The sequence below is a fragment of the Triturus cristatus genome, chromosome 9 (genome assembly GCF_964204655.1).
Source record: "Triturus cristatus chromosome 9, aTriCri1.1, whole genome shotgun sequence".
In the NCBI taxonomy this organism is placed as follows: domain Eukaryota; kingdom Metazoa; phylum Chordata; class Amphibia; order Caudata; family Salamandridae; genus Triturus; species Triturus cristatus.
In genome coordinates this window covers 352974637-352992832 of record NC_140592.1, presented here as the reverse complement: position 1 = coordinate 352992832, position 18196 = coordinate 352974637, and the positions used below count along the sequence as shown (strand labels likewise).

The 18196-nt window shown below is 42.4% G+C and overlaps 1 protein-coding gene across 2 annotated transcripts in view; it reads left to right on the top strand.

The window, feature by feature from the left end:
- Nucleotides 1-18196, top strand: part of LOC146797915 (galactosylgalactosylxylosylprotein 3-beta-glucuronosyltransferase 1-like) — a 641970-nt gene that overhangs the window by 510309 nt on the left and 113465 nt on the right. The window contains exon 6 of one of the 2 annotated variants that reach the window (XM_085627774.1): nucleotides 8402-8539. The exons of the other annotated variant lie outside the window; for it this stretch is intronic. Coding sequence (XP_085483900.1) covers nucleotides 8402-8539 — 138 coding nt within the window. The remainder of the gene's footprint in view (nucleotides 1-8401; nucleotides 8540-18196) is intronic. 2 annotated transcript variants of the gene reach the window in all.

The following is an 18196-nucleotide window of genomic DNA, read 5'->3' as shown; positions in this document are numbered from 1 at the left end:
CCAAAGTGTGCCCCTCGTGCACGTTCTTATTAATAAAGTTTTCACCAACTAATGCGAACAGAATTTGAAGCTAGCCTACAAGAAGTGTCTTATGGGCTCCAGGATCATTCGCGATTCTGATATAGGATTGTAATTTAACATCTTATGGTGCAGGTTATAGAGTAAAAGGCTTAGTGCTGCTACTATCTTCTTCAATGTAACTTTTGACCTCTAATGGGCCTTTGTACCCTTGTATCAGTTCCATCTGTTGAAGGTCTCCCTCGGTGCGTTCCCTATGCGCTGGCTCAGTTGCTTCATGAATCATGACCTATATTTTGTTTAATTTTCCGGATTTCACAAGAAAGGAGTTTGCGCTGGTAAAATGCGCACTTGGGTGTTCAGTGCTAGTGTCTCTTTTGAAAGTCGCCTCCTGCTGCTAGGGCCTGCTCTTTTGCTGTGTGAGGAAACCGAAACGGCCCCAATCAGTTCCGCTTGGCTAGCGAGTTAGCACTTGGCAGCCATGTGCCAAACAACACTCTCCCTACTGACCCTGGCGCACATAAACAGACACACACTCAGGGAGGCGGTGACGTGCTGGTGGGTGCAGTGAGGGAGGTTTGGGGGGGGGGGCAGGGCGTCACTATACCAGCAAGTTAAAGCCGAAATTGGTCGCTTCAGTGTTGAAGGGGAGTAAAGAAGTAATACCTTTCCAGGAAAGGTATTACTACTTTGTCATGATGAAACCAATTGCTATTGGACACTTCTCCAAGTAGCCGGGATCGCGCACTTCTATACGGTGCAGCTTCTTATGCGGTTGTACATTCTGAAGCAGCGCATTGATTCAACAAGATAATCTGCGACCTCCCCCAAAACAATGGCATCTATTTCCGCGCTGTGTTCTTTATCTCGCAAGTACTGCTACCTCGCTGAGGTCCGCAATCAAATATGTAATCACCCAAATATGCGAAATCTATAGAAATTTTACACTGACTCACTTCATGTGGCCTGCCACTACAAAATGATATAAATAGAACATCATGCTGCAGTAAGGAGGAGAGCCTGAGGCCAGATCACATTCATCACTTAAGAGGCATTGATTGGCACAGGTACCGTACAGTAGCAGAAATCACGCAGTCTCGTAGAAATAACACCGGCCTTCTGCATTGTAGTTTCTACCTAACTTTTCAAAACATTCCCATTACAGTTTGCATTGCATTGCCTGCTCAACAATCTCGTTGCTATCTCTGAATAATTATAATACTGATCTGTTGAGAATGGGACCAGATTTACCATACCACACTAAATGTCCACCACTGTGACCCCCCCCCCCCCCCATGGCACAAGATCACTAAATTGTACTGATAAAGGAGATAATTGTATGTTATGGTTACAAGGCCAGTGTCATATGTTGAAATTCCCCAGTGACGCAATTAAAGCCAGGAAATGCTGGAGAGGAGGGAAAGGAAAGGGGGAAATAATGGAAATTTGGGGGGAGAAACTTGGAGGAGATAACGAGAAAGACGTCCTGTTCACTCATAAGCTTGATAAAGGATCCATTTTGCCCTTTAGGAGCAGGTCCATGTACACCATAGTACCCCCTAGTAGTGGTTGCTCACTGCGCTTGCTCGATCCACACCATGTGGGAGCTGGTCTCACTTTTACTTCTCTCTGATTTACTACTTGTGCCTATTTTTGGTGCTCTCTGAAAGAATGTCTATGGGTACATATGACTGGGTGGGTAACCTGGTGCTCTTGAAGGTCATCATCTACTATTTACTGTGGTTTGAAAGTTGATACAATTGAATATGTAATGAAAAATGTGCTGTAAAATTCACAATTTTGGTCGGTTGTTTTCCAAAATTTTCTTGGGGGGAAAAACCCCCCAAACCCCCCTAATAGCGGTCGGGCTCGCTCGCTGCGCTCGCTCACTACGTGCTCGACGGGGGCTGGTCTGACAAATTTCACGGGGGCTGGTCTGACAAATTTTGCCAGGGCTGATTTCAGTTCCCAGTCCGGCCCTGGGCCTAATCAAGAGTGGTGGAATTTCACACAGTCCCATTGCTTCAGGTGGCCTTCCACCACCAGATATTTCAGGTTTCTCCAGACCCAGAATTCAGCAAACTCTTAATCCAATAATACTGGCCTGGGAGACACCGGACCCTTTTCCAGGTTGCAGGAGCTGCCGGTAGGAGCACAGCCTGGCCCACACTGGACACCTGCTGCAGTCTAATGGGAGAAGAAAGTGCTTCCTACAGAGTGGCTGAAGCCAGCCCTGGCCTACTGTGTCCACAATGGCCCTCTCACTGACACTTTCTGCTTTCTCCAAGCAGGTGGAAAATATCAGTGGTTTCTCTCTGGAATCAGGATAAACAGAATGGAAAATGACAAGGTATTAGTGGATCTGTGCTGTGGTAATTGTCATAACTTGGTGCACGGCTACTGGTTGGAATTAGACATTGTAGTCCTGCCAATTCCTTGCACTGAAATCCAGCATGCTCATAATGAGGGCCTTAGTCTCCAAAAGAGAACCCCTTCCGTTGTCTTCTGTGTAAAAGTTATCAGAAATTCTTCTTCATACAACTTTTCAAGAACTATCATTTGAATGTCACTTAAATTGCTTATGCCAGGGTTTCTGCAGTAGAGATTTAAGGTGCTTTCTAAGTTTTTGGTACAGTGGAATTGGAAGAAGCCTTTTGTCTTGCAGGAATGCCATGAGGGTTTTGGCAACTGCTGGGTGAAGCAACAAAGTTAGCTCAGTAAGATGGGCACCTTAGGCGTGATGTGTGGTATTTATATTCCATGTTATGTTAGCAACTCCAGCATCCAACCATGCTCCCACACATTGTGATTCTAAACAATAAAATAACATGATGTCTTATTGGCGAAGGTGACTGATAAGTTGTGAAGTGTTTGGATAGCTTTAACTTCATGGGTTTGTAGATGCTGTAATAATTTTTCATGTTTTATGGTGATGATACTGAAAACATCACCTTTTATGTCAATTCTGCAATGTTTCCTTTCAACTTGGGCTAGAGTGCAACTAGACCCAAACCTCAAAGGACGGGGGGTCATCGGGGGCTAACACTTCGAACTAAGGGGGCAGAGCCATCTTCAGAACTAGAGTGAAAATTACTTGAGGAGCTCCTTTCCTTCTTGTGGCACACTTCCTAATAAGAGTGGCCCTTTTCTGGGCTATATTTAGTCAGTGATACACCAAGAACCACAAACAATGGTGTGAGATATGCATTCTTTACAGAGGTTAAGAGTTTCCTGTAGGAGTTGAATGGATTTAAAAATGGATGGAAAATGCTGCATTTTAAACACATTGGGCTAGCAGACTGGGCAGGATTTGCTATTTGAGATTCTTGTGTCGGGGTCAAGGAATTGTGCATTCTGAAATACCCTGAGCAAGTTGCATTGGTCTCAACCTTCAAAACAACTTTTATAATATATTTAGGTGTCCTCCATAAAATAATATTTTGGAAAATCAATAGCAATGAAGTATGAGAATATTCCTTCAAGTATTGTTTTGCTCATACTGCATTTGGCAACGGAGAATAGCTTTCCATTGTTTGCAGGATAGGATGTTGGTACAGGGGAAAACTGTTTTGCTTTCAGGAGGAAGGATCCTTCACATCCATGCTATATACCACACAAACCCTCATGTCAATCTCTCATCAACTATTCATTCAGTAATCGCTTTATTCTATTTGGACAAAGCAAATCATAAACGTACATAAATACAGAAAGATCAATAGAACTGCCAAATAAACAATACAGATAATTAATCATAATCGTAGAATGAAGAACCCCAGCTAAAAACCATGATGAATAAAAGCAAACGTTAGGAGTTAATAAAAAATGTAAATACAATAAAGCTGGTCTTGCTTGAATAAATACATTGACTATAAAAGAGGACAAATAAACGTATATTGGAAGTTATAAAACTTAGGACAGATAAGAACAATGTGCAAAGTATCCATTATAACAGCAATATCACATGTACAAATCGGGGGCTCAGAGGGCGTGTGCCAACCAGACATGAGCTGGGGAAACAAATTTAGATTAAATAAGTCAGAAGTCACCTGGGGTGAGCGAGCATTGCAATCGTCGGGTGCAATTCCCTATTACATGGAGATTTCACCATAAAATAATGAACAAGTGAACTTTTAGTTGTTGCACACATGGCCCTTTTTTCATGTGCCTTGGAGGAAAAAGCTTGTTTTACCCAAGATATATGGGCTTTGGAGATATGATCAAGGTCAGAAAAGAGATCGGGCCTACCAAGATCAATCAAAGAGCATTTCATATGGAATAGCCTGGGTGTATGGTACCGGTGTTCCAAGCCTACGCATTCTATTAAAATCCTTTTGTTTAAGGTGAATTCACCTTTCAGCCAACCTGAGAGCCACAGTGACAAGGGGCGGATTTGAATATGATCTAAAATATATCCTAAACCCAGTTCCTGTTGGACAATCTCAGATGGTACACTTTGGGGGATCCTCAAAACCCTTCTGAAGAATCTTTTTTCTGCAATCGAAATGGATTTGCAAGTCTTATAACCCCAGATCTTGCAGTTAAAACTCACTGTTGGAATACATTTAAGTTTACAAAGATCAGTAATTGACGCAATGTGGGTACAACCAAGCCACCTAGAGAAATCATCTATACTGTGGGATACTCTATTAAAACACTTTACGTGGGTATTAATCAAAGAATTACATCTTCAAGACTTCCTTAATATGATATGTTGCATAGCCAGTATCTATCGACTATTATCAATGAGTTTACATTTTTAGCCATAGATTATATCATGTTTATTTGATAACTTGTTCAGCTGACTGTACTTATATCAAAATGTCTCATTGTATGTTCATGATATGAAACTCTGTTAGATTTGTCATAAGAGACTATGTTAAACAGCTGTATGGATAGTCTCCTAATGATATTTTAGCTTTTTTATTAATTGTACATCAAATCAATATTTTTGCAATTTTGAATATAAAATATTGCAGATTCTGTCTGTTTTTATGTAATTCATCATTCATGCATTTTTTGGTTTAAGTTATTTATGTGCAGTCATGAGCCTGCAACTCAAATGTAATAGTTCTTGCTTAAGATATTTTTTCAAGTTATATTTCCCTCTCCCTGCTCTTCGCAAGCTATTTTTATGCAGGGGGGCCCTTTTTTTCTAAATAATTATTAATCAAGGAATGCCAGTTCAATTTGGTATCTAATAAAATGCCCTGGTAACACAATTTGTCGGCTCTACCAATATGATGACCGTCAATTGAATAGTTTTTAGTTTTGGGTTTCTGCTTTCCGAAAACCATAGTACATGATTTAGAAAATTGTTTTTCAGACCCAAACTATCCACAAATTCGATGAATTGGTCTAACAAGTGCTGAAGGCCTTTGGCCATGTGTGCTACTTTATCCACCTTTAACAAGGTTGGTACAAATCAGTCACCGACATTAAGGACATGCTTGCACTGTTCTAATAAAAAGGTCTCTAACTGATTAATATATGGGATAAATAGAAAGGGTGCTTATATACAGTCCTGACAAACTCCCCTCTCCAGCTTGAAGTGCAATGAGCACTCCCCATTGGGGCCAAATCTTACAGAGGCCTTGAGCTCCTGTGCAAATCCTACAGAAAAGTGACACATGCATTTTCTACCCCATGGATTCCAGCACAGCCCGGGGCTTTGTTCTGTTGACCGTGTCAAAGGCTGAGCTAAGGTCCATGAAGGCCAGATGCATAGTTCCTTTTTTGGCTGTTGAAATGCTGTTCAATAGTCCCCCGGACTTGTACAAAGCCACATTGGATATCTGACAATATATTACGCTCCTCTGCCCACACCATCAGCCAACTCAGCAGGACACAGCTAACAATTTTTATTTACACGTCCACTAGGGAAATTGGCCTATAGCAAGCAGGATCGGCTCTGTTCCCTTTTTTTTTAAAACATGACAATCACCGATTTTTGCCAGGATGGTGGAATATCACAGTGCGCTGCCACATTTAGATGTTGGGTAATTATGGGGGGCCAAGGATCCATCAAGGTTCATGATAATTATGCTCATCCCTTCTAGGGGGAAGGAAATGGGATGAAGGAGAGCTTTCTACCCGATAGATTCGAAATGGGTGACCCAGGTTTTTTCACAGAATAGTTTGGGGAAGATGTGGCATGGTCTCTGTGTGAAAAAGGGGCTGATTCACCACCCTCCAAAAAGCCGAATTATCCCTGAGTGAGCAAGTAGCCAATTTGGCCTGGCTTCAGCAGCTGCTGTATTCCAGCGCCTTATGCACAACATCTTTGGTCATTTGGATTATGTCCTTATATTTCAAGATGATATTCTAGTTATGGGGAAGGACAATCTTGATCATGAAACTAAACTCGCCCATGTACTTTCTTTGTTAAACAAATTTGGATTAACTGTGGAGTATTCTAAGTGCAAATTTGCTGCCTCTAGTGTAAATTATTTGGGACATGAAATTAGCGCAGTGGGCATTCGACCCACGGCAAAGTTAGTTTCTTCTATAACTGATGCTCCAAACCCAAAAAGTAAAGATGATGTCAAATCCTTCCTTGGCATGGTGGAGTTTTTCTCCAAATTTATAAAAAATTTGTCAAGTAGAACGATTCAAATCAGACAACTTCTTAAAGCCAAAGCAGAATTTTTGTGGTGCAGTTCTTGCCAACAAGAATTTGATGACATAAAAAATGCTATTGCTCATGCTCCTGCTCACCAAGGTTTTGATCCCTGTGGGAAAAATATCATAACTACTGATGCCAGTGCCACCGGCATTGGTGCTGTCTTTTCACAATTGGATGAGAGTGGGAAAGAGTACATTGTAGCTTATGCATCAAGATCCTTGTCTCCTGCTGAATGCAAATATGCAGTTATTGAACATGAAGCAGTTGCCTGTGCTTGGTCTCTAGAGCATTTTAGAACCTTTGTGTGGGGGAAGGAAGTGATTATCAAATGTGACCATAAACCTTTGGTTAAAGTATTATCCAATGTTGGTATGATTAACGTTACTGCTAGAATAGCGAGAATTTCAATTAGACTTTTAGACTATATTTACAAAGTGGTGTATATTCCTGGTAAAGACAATGCAATCGCTGATTTTCTCTCTAGGTTTTCTTCACAGTTAGTTGAAAATCAGGATGACCTCATGGAAGATGTTCAGGTCGCTTGGTTATGGGACCATGGTATAGAATCTATTCAATGGTCAGAGTGGGAGTGGGATGAGGCTTTTGACAAAGACGGCAATTTGAAGAAAATTTTGGAATTTGTTAATTCTGGTTGGCCACATAAAATAGAGTTTAAAGAGTTAAAAAGCTTTTTGGGAAGTCAGAAATGAATTGGCTTGTCTTGATGGAAATCTTATTAGAGGAGATAAGTTAGTTGCACCTTTTAGCCTCAGAAGTAAGATCATAACTTTGTGTCATGATGGTCATCTTGGAATTTATAAAACTAAATCCATCATCAAGAGTAGATTTTGGTGGCCTGGTTAGGACATCGAGGTGGAAAGAGCTGTTAGAGAGTGTGTGGAGTGTGTGCCTCGGCTGATAAATCACTTAAAACCTTAAGGCCACCTATGAGTGATTTCATGTGTCCCGAGTATCCTTGGGAATATGTTGCTGTAGACATTATGGGTCCTGTTGGCAGTTCAGGTAAATATATTATTTCCATGATGGACATGTTTTCAAAATGGACTGTAATTAAAATCATAAAGAGTTTGATACTAATACTGTAATAACATTTTTTGATGAAGTATTTCTCTGTGAAGGGACTCTTTCTTTGATCATCAATGACAATGGAGTACAATTTACTTCTGAAAATATGACCCAGTATTTGTCTAAATGTGGTATTACTCATAAAACCACTTCTTTATACAATCTGAGTGGAAATGGATTAATTGAAAGATATAATAGAGTTTTGAAAGGAGCTATCCAATTAGCTTTTAAAAACAATGTTCCCTGGGAGATCCAAATATTCAAAACCCTTATAGAGTTTCTATTTCTGACTCTACGAATTTTTCTCCTTTTGAACTCATGAGGGGAAGGAAGCCTAGATCGAAATATTTTCCTGGTTGGATTAAAGGTTTTGGAGATGTTAGTTGGTCATTTGCAGAAGTCATGGAAAACTTGTACTCTAAACATGAAGAATACAAAAAATTGTATGATAAAAAACATAATACTCATGATTTTGGTTTGTCCATTGGTCAATGGGTTAGAATAAAAAAAAACAGGTTTCATTTCAAAAGATCATAGCAAATTTTATGATCCACGACGTATAGTCCAAATAAAAAGAAAATGCTGTCATTTTGGACGATGGGAAATGCTGGAATCTCAAAAGAGTTGCATTATGTAAACAACCTGTTAGTAATGCTCATGATGATTTTGTTCTAGCGGATTCCCAACTGAGTTCACATAGGACCAAGGAGATCATCGTTGATCCTCAACAAAGTTCAGATGGCATCTTTAGGACCAAAGAGATCATCGTTGATCCTCAACAAAGTTCAGATGGCATCATGGAAAATGTCCACAGTAAGAACGTTCTTAGAAAAAGGATTATCAAACCTCCTCGTGCTTTGAAGGATTATATTTGTAATTAGATGTACTTGTATTTCGTTGTTTTTTAGAAAGGAGGGGGATGTGTAGTGTTTCTTGTGTTTCCGTTCCTCGTAAAGCTTTCCTGGACTTCACGAGGAACGGGAAGAATGTTGGAATGTTTTTTATTGAATGTGTTTTGCATGCTCTTAGGCATGCGACTTGAGTGTTCACTGTTAGGATTCAAGAAATGCTTTATGATTTGAAAACGGTTAGCGGGTTTACCGGTCAGATTGAGCTGGATCATCTGGACCTGGAAGCTGCTTCGTTTTCGTCTGGCATAATTCTTAAATAAATGTATTTTCTTCAAATCCTACGTGTCAGTTTTCACAATCACTACATACTGGCCTAATATAAATAATAGCTAATAATTAGGCAACTTTTTTCATTGAGATGCAGAGCAAGTGCTGTGCTTTTGTTGAAGGAAACACACATTTTAAAACTATTGTTGGTATTCAGGGTACTCCAATTAATGAAACCATTTCATAAATGTAGCTATAGGTCATTCAGAAAGTACAAGGCCATTGCCTTTAATTGTTTTGACCATGTGTCAAGGTACAGAGTTGGGCAAGTGTAGTATTCTCATGTTATGCTGTAATGTTCCCTTTCACATTGTCCCTAGCTGCTCAGCCAGTGTGAGTGTTCCGTGTAGAATGTTGGCGTTATTGACATGAGTGGAATGCTCAGGTGCCTGGTGTGTGAGTGTTGTCAGCTGGAAGATGGGCTGAGAAGCTAGTAGGCTGCTCCTGGTGGTGCTTGCTGTAACTTCTACTTATGAACTTAATAAACTACTTAAAATCATCTTGGCTACGTCTACTATGTCACCTGAACATGTGGGGCCAGCCCCACTACATTTTTGGCGACGATTTTGATGGGATTTATCTACTTTCAATGTGCCAACTAAGAGGAGTTAAGCTAAAGCTGTTGGACCTAAGAAGTAAGGAATTTGGAACAAAAATCAAGTATCTCAAGAAAAAGAAACCGGTCAAGCACGCCTCGCAGCCCCACCAGTGTCCACTTCACCGGACAGCCCCAACCCAGGAGTGCTGTGCCTTGATTTCGGCATCTACAACATCTTTAAATATGTTAAGAAAGGCTGCCTACGGGGGCGTGGACAAGCCGGCGGCGAAGATGGTCGCCTGCTAGAGAAGCTCTCCTTTTTAGACCGGCCCAGCTGCAAATTCCTCCGATACTGGCGGTGCATTCTGCCCTATTCCAAGCGGCATTGATGATGGAGGCAGCGCTGCATCTCCGGAGTTAAAATCAGCGCACCAGCACCAGCGGGACAGATTGAGACACCAACGGCTGCGGGGACCAGGCCTGTCGGCGCGACCGCCTCGAGCGCCTGGGCGGGCCCGCATTGCGTGGTCCCCCGCGGCCGATGCTGGGCCCAGCGTCACCGGAACCTGCGAGGAGGTAGGTGGCGCATGTCGGATCCCCTCTGACGGCCGGTAGCCGACTCCCGTGTCCCACTCTCGGCTTGGTGGCACCTCCTCCCCTCGATACATTGGGCGTAAATCAGGTGCGGCGGGGACAGGGCCCCAGCGCCTGAACTATCGGGGCTGGAGCACCGGTCTGGGGCAGTGGGCGGGCCAGTGGGGTGGGGCAGAGGGGCGAGACTGCGCGATTCCCCTCGCTACACCACTGGAGAGGATAGACTGGGGCCCACACGTGCTGCGCCTACAGAGCAGAATGTGAAGCGCTGGACCTGCGGCGCACCGCCTTGAGGATCGGGCCCTTCAGCTGGCAGCGCTACTCCATCACAGTAAACAGCGCATCACTGCCCACAATCTACAGTGGAGCTTTAAAAGTGACTCGCCTGCCTTCTAATTGATGAGACCATTCCTGCTGGCCTCCCGCGCTCTTCCACGGCCTAGACCTTTATGGACTGCGCCCAACTGCTACCACACTGCCCGGAGTCCCCCTGTGGTCCGCGAAATGCGTGGCCAGCTCAACTTGCCTACGCCATATTCACAACTTTCCAGGCCCACAACCGACGGCTGGATGTGGTGGAGGCTCGAGTATCGGACTTGGAAGAAGTGACCGCCCAATCGTTGAAGCGCCTAGAAAGAACGGAATGCCTGCTAAAGGAAGTCGCCATTAAGAACAAGGATTTGGAAGCACGCGTGTGACGCAACAACATTCGCATAACGGGAGTTCCTGAGACACCACCTACAGGCCGGATGTACCTTTTTGTGGAGAAGCTCCTTACCGACCTGTTTGGCAGTGATGCATTCACTCCCGGCTTTGTTGTTGAACGCGCGCACAGATCACTTGGCCTAAGACCGAATCCTGGCCTCCCCCGCGGCTTATCATTGCAAGGCTCCTGAACTTCCGTGACCGCGACACAGCACTAAGAATGGTGAGGGAACACGGAGTAATTGAATGGCAGGGATCAAAGCTGTCCTTTATCCGGACTTTACCCCGATGGTTCAGGAGGCGAGACGGAAATTCCAGGGAGCAAAGGCCAGGCTGCGCAACCTTGGGCTGAAATATAGAATGCTATATCCAGCGAGGCTGAAGGTAGACTTTGACGGCAGGTCCAAAATATTCGATACCCCCACAGACTCCCAGGAATTTTGTCGCACATACAGGGCGCGAAACACACAGAAGTCGACGGAAGGCGTGCAGGCCTCACCTCCACACAGCGGATCAGATGCTAGCGCTGAACTTTTTTCGAACTCTGGAACTGGATGATGGTTTGATTGCATTTACTTGCTTTATTATTTGCGATGGGGATTTCGCACTGTTTAACATTACATTCAGTTATTTCACTTTGTTGGTTTAACTTGAGAGCTGCCACCCCCTCTGGGTGTATCCTTTGTGTTTGACTCAGTACATTCAAGGGGTCCACTTTCTGGTCCTCGGTTGTTAGCCTTACGGTCCTATGACCAATGGGCAGGCGAATGTTGGAAGGGTAGGCCACCTTCGGGATGGAGGGGGGCTGGGTGGGTGGTGGGGGGAAGGGGGTACAAGTACACTTTGTTGTGGTTATATTGCACACTTTATTGGACCATTGCTTGCCATATTGACGCTGCGCACACGTCCTGACAGACTAGAGCTCATACACTGGCCAAATGTCACGGTTAGGTAACATTCAGGGGCCCTCGGCCGTCACTTTTGTGTCCTGGAATGTTAGGGGGCTCAATAATACTCGTAAACAGCGGCAGGTGATCCACTATCTCATGCAGCATAAGGTTGACATAGCATACTTACAGGAGACACACCTCCCCGTTCCTGATTCAGCAACTTTTGGCACTAGCTGGGGCCCGCATAGATTTTTTGCCAATTATAGCAACTATGCCAGGGGCACAGCCATATGGATCCACAGGAGGGTTCCTTTCACACTCGCAGACGCGATCCGTGACCCTGAGGGCAGGTACGTTATGGTCACGGGCACCCTGTATGGACACACGATCACCTTGGTCAATGTGTGTGCACCAAATGTAGATGCCCCGATTTTTTCCATGACCTGAACGTACGGATTACAAAACTAAGTCCCCATGCATTACTCCTGGGAGGTGACCTCAACTTACTGATTCACCCCATCCTAAACAGCACCTCCAGGGCGTCGGATGCCAAGCCACATGCGCGGCAAGCCTTGAGGGACCTCTGTGAACAACACACTTTAACTGACATTTGGCAGCGGCGCAACCCTGCCCTTACTGTCTATACCCATTACTCTAGCCCACACGGCACCTGGTCAAGAATAGACTACTGGCTGATCTCTCCTGCAGCCGCGGACTGGTTCGCCTCTAATACCATGCTTCCTTGCACGTACTCCGACCACTCTTCGATAGTGTTACACTTAAGCCTCCCACGCCCAGAGGGATATGAGAGACAGTGGCGCTTCCCGGGCAGAGCCCTTCAAGACAATCTGTTCAAGGCCGAGGTCAGAAAAGGGATAGAGGACTATTTTGAACTTAATATCGGTTCAGTAGACACCATGGTGGTTCTGTGGGAAGGTTTCAAGGCCATGATAAGGGGGGTATGCATTTCCAAGCAGGCGGGGGTGCTTCGAGATCTCAGACGTACGATGTCCTGCATTGAGCAGGAAATAGCGGTGATAGACTCCCAACTTGCAACACTACCGGACACAGCAGCTCGGGCTACGAGACTGACCCTGTTGTCTGAATACAGGGACACAGCGGGTCGCAAGATTTTATACATGGAGAAATACCACACAGCTAGACGATATGGGGAGGGGGAGCGGCCTGGCAGAGTCCTGGCACAAATGCTGAGACCGCCTTACAGCAAGAACTATATCACGGAACTACACTCCACCAACGTCACTACCCTCAGTTCCACGGTGACTATTCGAGATGAATTCCTAAATTATTACACCATACTATACACGTCCAGAGCTAACCCTGACGGCACGGCACAGACTGCATATCTAGACGAAATTGCACAGTTTTTTTTAGAGAAGCACATGCTTGACTTCATGGCAGCGCCAATCTCCGTGGTGGATGTTCTCCTTGCCATAGACTCCATGCGGGGCTCCACTGCCCCGGTATTGGATGGTTTCATTGGGGACTTCTATAAGGAATTCAGGGATATTCTGGCCCCCCAGTTGATCGAGGTGTACGCTGAGGCCTTGGAAAATCAAAGCATTCCCCCCACGATGCGCAAAGCGGTGATTATTCTGCTTCCAAAGCCTGGGAAAGACCCTAAACAGTGCGGTTCCTACCGACCGCTATCCCTACTGAATTGGGACTACAAAATACTGGTGATAGAGCTCGCTAACAAGCTTTCACAGCTGGTGGAGTTTGTCTCCCCAAGGCAGTCGGGCTTCGTACCCAAACGTTCTACATCCTTGAACCTCCGAACACTGTTTGCTGTATTGCACAGAATCCAACCGGAGGTTCCTGCAGCAGCGGTATTGCTTGACGCTGAGAAAGCGTTTGATTCTTTGGAATGGCCTTTTCTAGTGGAAGTAATGCAGCGCATGGGCGAGTTGGTCGCTTTGCCCTCCAAAAGGATTTCGCTGTTCTGTCTCAAGTAAGTGCATCTACAGTTGCAACGTTTTCGATGTGGGTTCTTCTTTTAGACACCACATTTTTAAAAAAATTGTCATTGACAATTGTATCTGCTGACTACAACTTATTTTCTTTCTAGTCCCAATGTTCTCCGGTTTTCTGTGTGCATCGTATCTGATGCAAAGAATTATATTTTGGATGCAAAGAACTTTATTTTGGATGCAAGTTTTCTGGACTGGCTTCGTCTTTGCATAGGACTGTTTGTGTTCATGGAACGCCTGTCCCTTATCTTTGCGGTGACAGGCACACCAGTGACATTTTAAGCTTACAGTGCTTATTTTTAGTTTTGTCTCTGTTTGCGGTCATTCAACATAAAAATAGGAGAGTTCTCTATTTCGTATGACATGTTATATGCTCATGTGTAGTCTATTCACGGCTGTATTCTCATTATTAATGCATGTTCTCTTTTCAGATGTTGTATCCCTGCCTAAGGGATGGGAGTGGGTCATAGTCCCATGTCTCTTCTTTACGCATGTTTTTTTTTAACTGATGTTGTATCCCTGCCTAAGGGATGGGAGTGGGTCCTAGTCCTATGTCTCTTATTTACCCATTTTCTCTTTTCATTTTTTTAAATTTTTCTTTAAACAATGCTTTATTAAATCATTTGACTTATTTTACATAACCTCACCAATCCCCCCCCACCACCCATCAGCTTACAGGCGTTACAATTTATTTGTATAAATATACATTTTACAGAAGAAAAAAGAAAAATTATATCATAGCTTCATTTAATCTTGATTCTTCAATACCTTCTTTCCAAACTCTAAGTGGATCCCAAATAGCTAGACCTTTCTTTTTCTTATTCAAACCCTTGCCTCTATATATAGCTATTTCAAAGCTATAAGTTGCAAGTAAGCGTGCCCGCCATTGTTGAAATGAAGGTGGTTGTGGGTCTAACCAAGCCGACGCTGAACAAATTCTCAATATTGACATTGCAACAAATATAAATCCCCTTATTTGAGTTAATCGAGGATCCCCTTCCACGCCCAGGACTATTTCTGCAGTTGTTATTTCAATATCTTATTTAAGAATTTTAGAAAGAAAGATCGAGATTTCCCGTCTAATGGTGTAAAGTTCTTTACAAGTGGCAAACATATGTATTAAATCCACTTCAGGAAGTGCACATCTTAGACATTTCGTCCCTTTGCCCTTGCTCCATTTGGAGATCTTTTTGGAGGTGTAATATAACTGAAAAAAGGTCTTGTAAAATTGTGCTTGTAATTTAGTTGATAATAAAATAGATTGCGAAAAGTTAAATGCAGTTTGAATGGAGTTTTCAGAAATTTCTCATTTATCCTGCCATATCTGAAAGTGTTTATCAAGATCATCAGGTAAATTAGCAATTAAATTATTGTAAATTTCACCAATTTTAATAGTATTATTCTTTATAATCATGTCTATTAACTGTATTCTCTGAAAAGCTATGTTGCCACCCCCTTTTTTCAACAGAAAGTCTCTTATTTGCAGATACTTGAAAAAATCGCGATGTTCTAGTAAAAAATTATTCTTTAATGATTCAAATGTTTTAAGCCCGGATAAATTGAAAAATTAGCCAAGTTTGGTGATTCCTGACATAACCCAGCGTTTCATACATGAATCTGAAAAAATTGCGGGGAGATTCTGATTATCATAGATAGTCGTATAATATGAAAATCTACCAATCCCCAATATTTTGCGTACGTTACCCCAAACATGATAAATTCCTTTAAGAGTTTTAAATCGGACCTTCTTAAAATGACAGTCATAAGTCAAACGCCAAAGATGATCTCCCGTTGCGACCCCAAGAATAAGTTCTTGTGGGGTTGGAACTCTACCTACAGGATTTAAAGTGAGATTTGGAATTAGAAGCATTCTACTATAATTAAGTGTACTAGCCCACCAGTATGCTTTAAAATTGGGTAGGGCAAGTCCACCTCTATCTTTGGGTAAGTTAATGAATTTCATAGCTCTTCGCGGTCTACTGTACCCCCAGATGAAACGAGAAAAGATATGATCCAGTTCTATAAATATATGCTTATCAAAAATCAAACAAATACTTCTAAAAAAGTATAGGAATTTAGGAAAAAATATCATTTTTATTAAGTTGGTCCTTCCAAAAATTGTTAAATGTAAATTATGTAGTCTCCTCAGTGATAAGCTTGTTTGTTTCAAAAGTGGGTTCATGTTTAAGCGGACTAAGTTATTGAGATTAGCAGTGATATTTACCCCAAGGTAAGTCGCATTTTCAACAATCCTGTCATCAACACAATTAATTTAATTATTAATAACTATTTGGGTTTTGTTTTGGTTTAATTTATAACCTGAAACTTCACCAAAGTGGTTAGCCTCTATTTCAATTAAATTTATAGCGTCTCTAGGGTTGGTTATGGTTAAAGCGATGTCATCAGCATAGGCTAATGTTTTGGTGTCTCCATGAGGGGTCCTCACTGGTGTTATTGCTAAATTTAATTCTAATCTCCGAATAAAAGGATCTATGTAAATGGCGAAAAGCAGTGGGGAGCAGGGACAACCCTGCCTCGTACCTCTCGTCACTTTAAAATTTTCGGATATATCCCCATTTATCACCACTGCTGCTTCTGGGTTAAGGTACATCATACGGGTTGCTTTGATGAAACTTTCCCCAATTCCACTCTTTGACATGGCTGTCCATAGGTATTGCCAGGAGACCCTATCAAACGATTTTTCGGCATCTAGTAATATCAGTGCCATAGGGTCTCCTGCCACCTCGGTCATGTCAAAGAGTGTGATGACTCTCTGTATGTGATCGATGGTAGATCTGCCAGGAACAAATCCATGTTGCCGAACCGATATAATTTTATGTATTAGTGGGGCAATCCGACTAGCAAGTATTTTAGAGTAGATTTTGTAATCGTTGTTAATTAGGGTGATTGGACGATAAGCCCCTACCTCAGTTGGATCTTTATTTTTCTTTGGAAATACGATTATTTTTGCTAGTGCCCAGGATCCTGGTGGCTGTCCACCATTAAAGACCTAGGTCGTCAACATTATAAGTATCTTTTTTAGCTGTTTACTGAATCTGGCATAAAATTCAGAGGGAATTCCATCAAGCCCACTTGCTTTACCCGGGGGAAGACTGTTAATGGATAGCAATATTTCAATCCATTGCGGAGCCTCAGCCAAGCTATCTCTGTCGGTTTGGGAAAGTTGAGTCCATATAACAGTATCCAAGTAGTCATCAATTTGAGATTGATTTTTATAAGTTTCGGTGTAAAGATCCGAATAATATCTTTTAAAATAATCTCGAATTTCTTTGGAATCTTGGGTGAGGCCTTTAATAGGATCATTAATTTCTTTAATAATACTATCCGTATATTCCTGTCTGGCCCGAATTGCGAGATGATGGCCAATATTTTCCCCAAACTCATACATTTTATGTTTATTCTGGGTAGCTTTACTGATTGCTTTATTGGAGAACACTTCTACAATTAGGTTTTTTGTAATGGCAACATCTCTGATTGCCTCTTCAATGTTAATATTATCCCGAATTGCCATAATAAGCTCTTCCTCTTTTTTAGCTAGTTCGTTTTGTAAGTTTTTTAATTTTAATTTTTCCTCTTGATTGTTTCTAATAGAAAATCTCAGGGTTTCTCCTCTGATTCCCGCCTTAAGGGTATCCCAAACAATTTCCAGCGATGCACTACCAAGATTATTTTCTAAAAATTCGGGGATCCAATTCTCTATAACCTTACAATATTCTTCATTCAACAGAAGAGCCCTTTCGAAAGTCCATCTATTGTGTTTTGATTCTATTTTACCAGTATCGAGACATATGGTTAGAGGGTTATGATCGGACAATATCTTAGGTAGTCGATCTATGGAGCTATGTATGGCTATATTGTGGGATGCAAATATATAATCCAGCCTTGCAAACTTGAGATGTGGGTTAGAAAAAAAAGTGTATCCTGGGTTGTTTGGGTACATCAATTGCCAGCAATCAGATAATCCATGTGTTTTACATAATTCTTCGAGGGCTCTGAAAACTTTCGGTTTTCGACCTAAATACTTAAATTTATTGTGCCCCAGTGCCCAATTTGAAGGAAGATTTAAGTTAAAATCGCCACATATAATCAATGGTAGTGGCCAATGGGCCAGTTCATTAGATAGAAATTCTAAGGGACCTGGGTCATCATCAACACAGCCATATACTGAGCAGATAGTTAGTCTTTTCCCCACACCGTAATTGCATTCGGTAATTGCCCATCGACCAGATTTATCTGCAATTGATTTGCCAAATTGAAGACCCCCACTGCGAGCTAAAATTGCAACTCCCCGTGTTTTGGTGCTCTGAGTTGTGGCCGTAATCACTTTATATCCAAGAGTTTTTAAGACTGCAATTTGGGACATTTCAACATGAGTTTCCTGGAGACAGACGATGTCTGCCCCTATTGAGTTGAGACCTACAGCAGTTCTCTGTCTTTTATTTGGATTATTTAGGCCACATATGTTAATGGTTAGAATTTTAATTTTACTCATTTTAAAGCCTTACGGTTACCAATTACCTAGCCAAATCATTACGCCTGTAAACCCTCCCCAT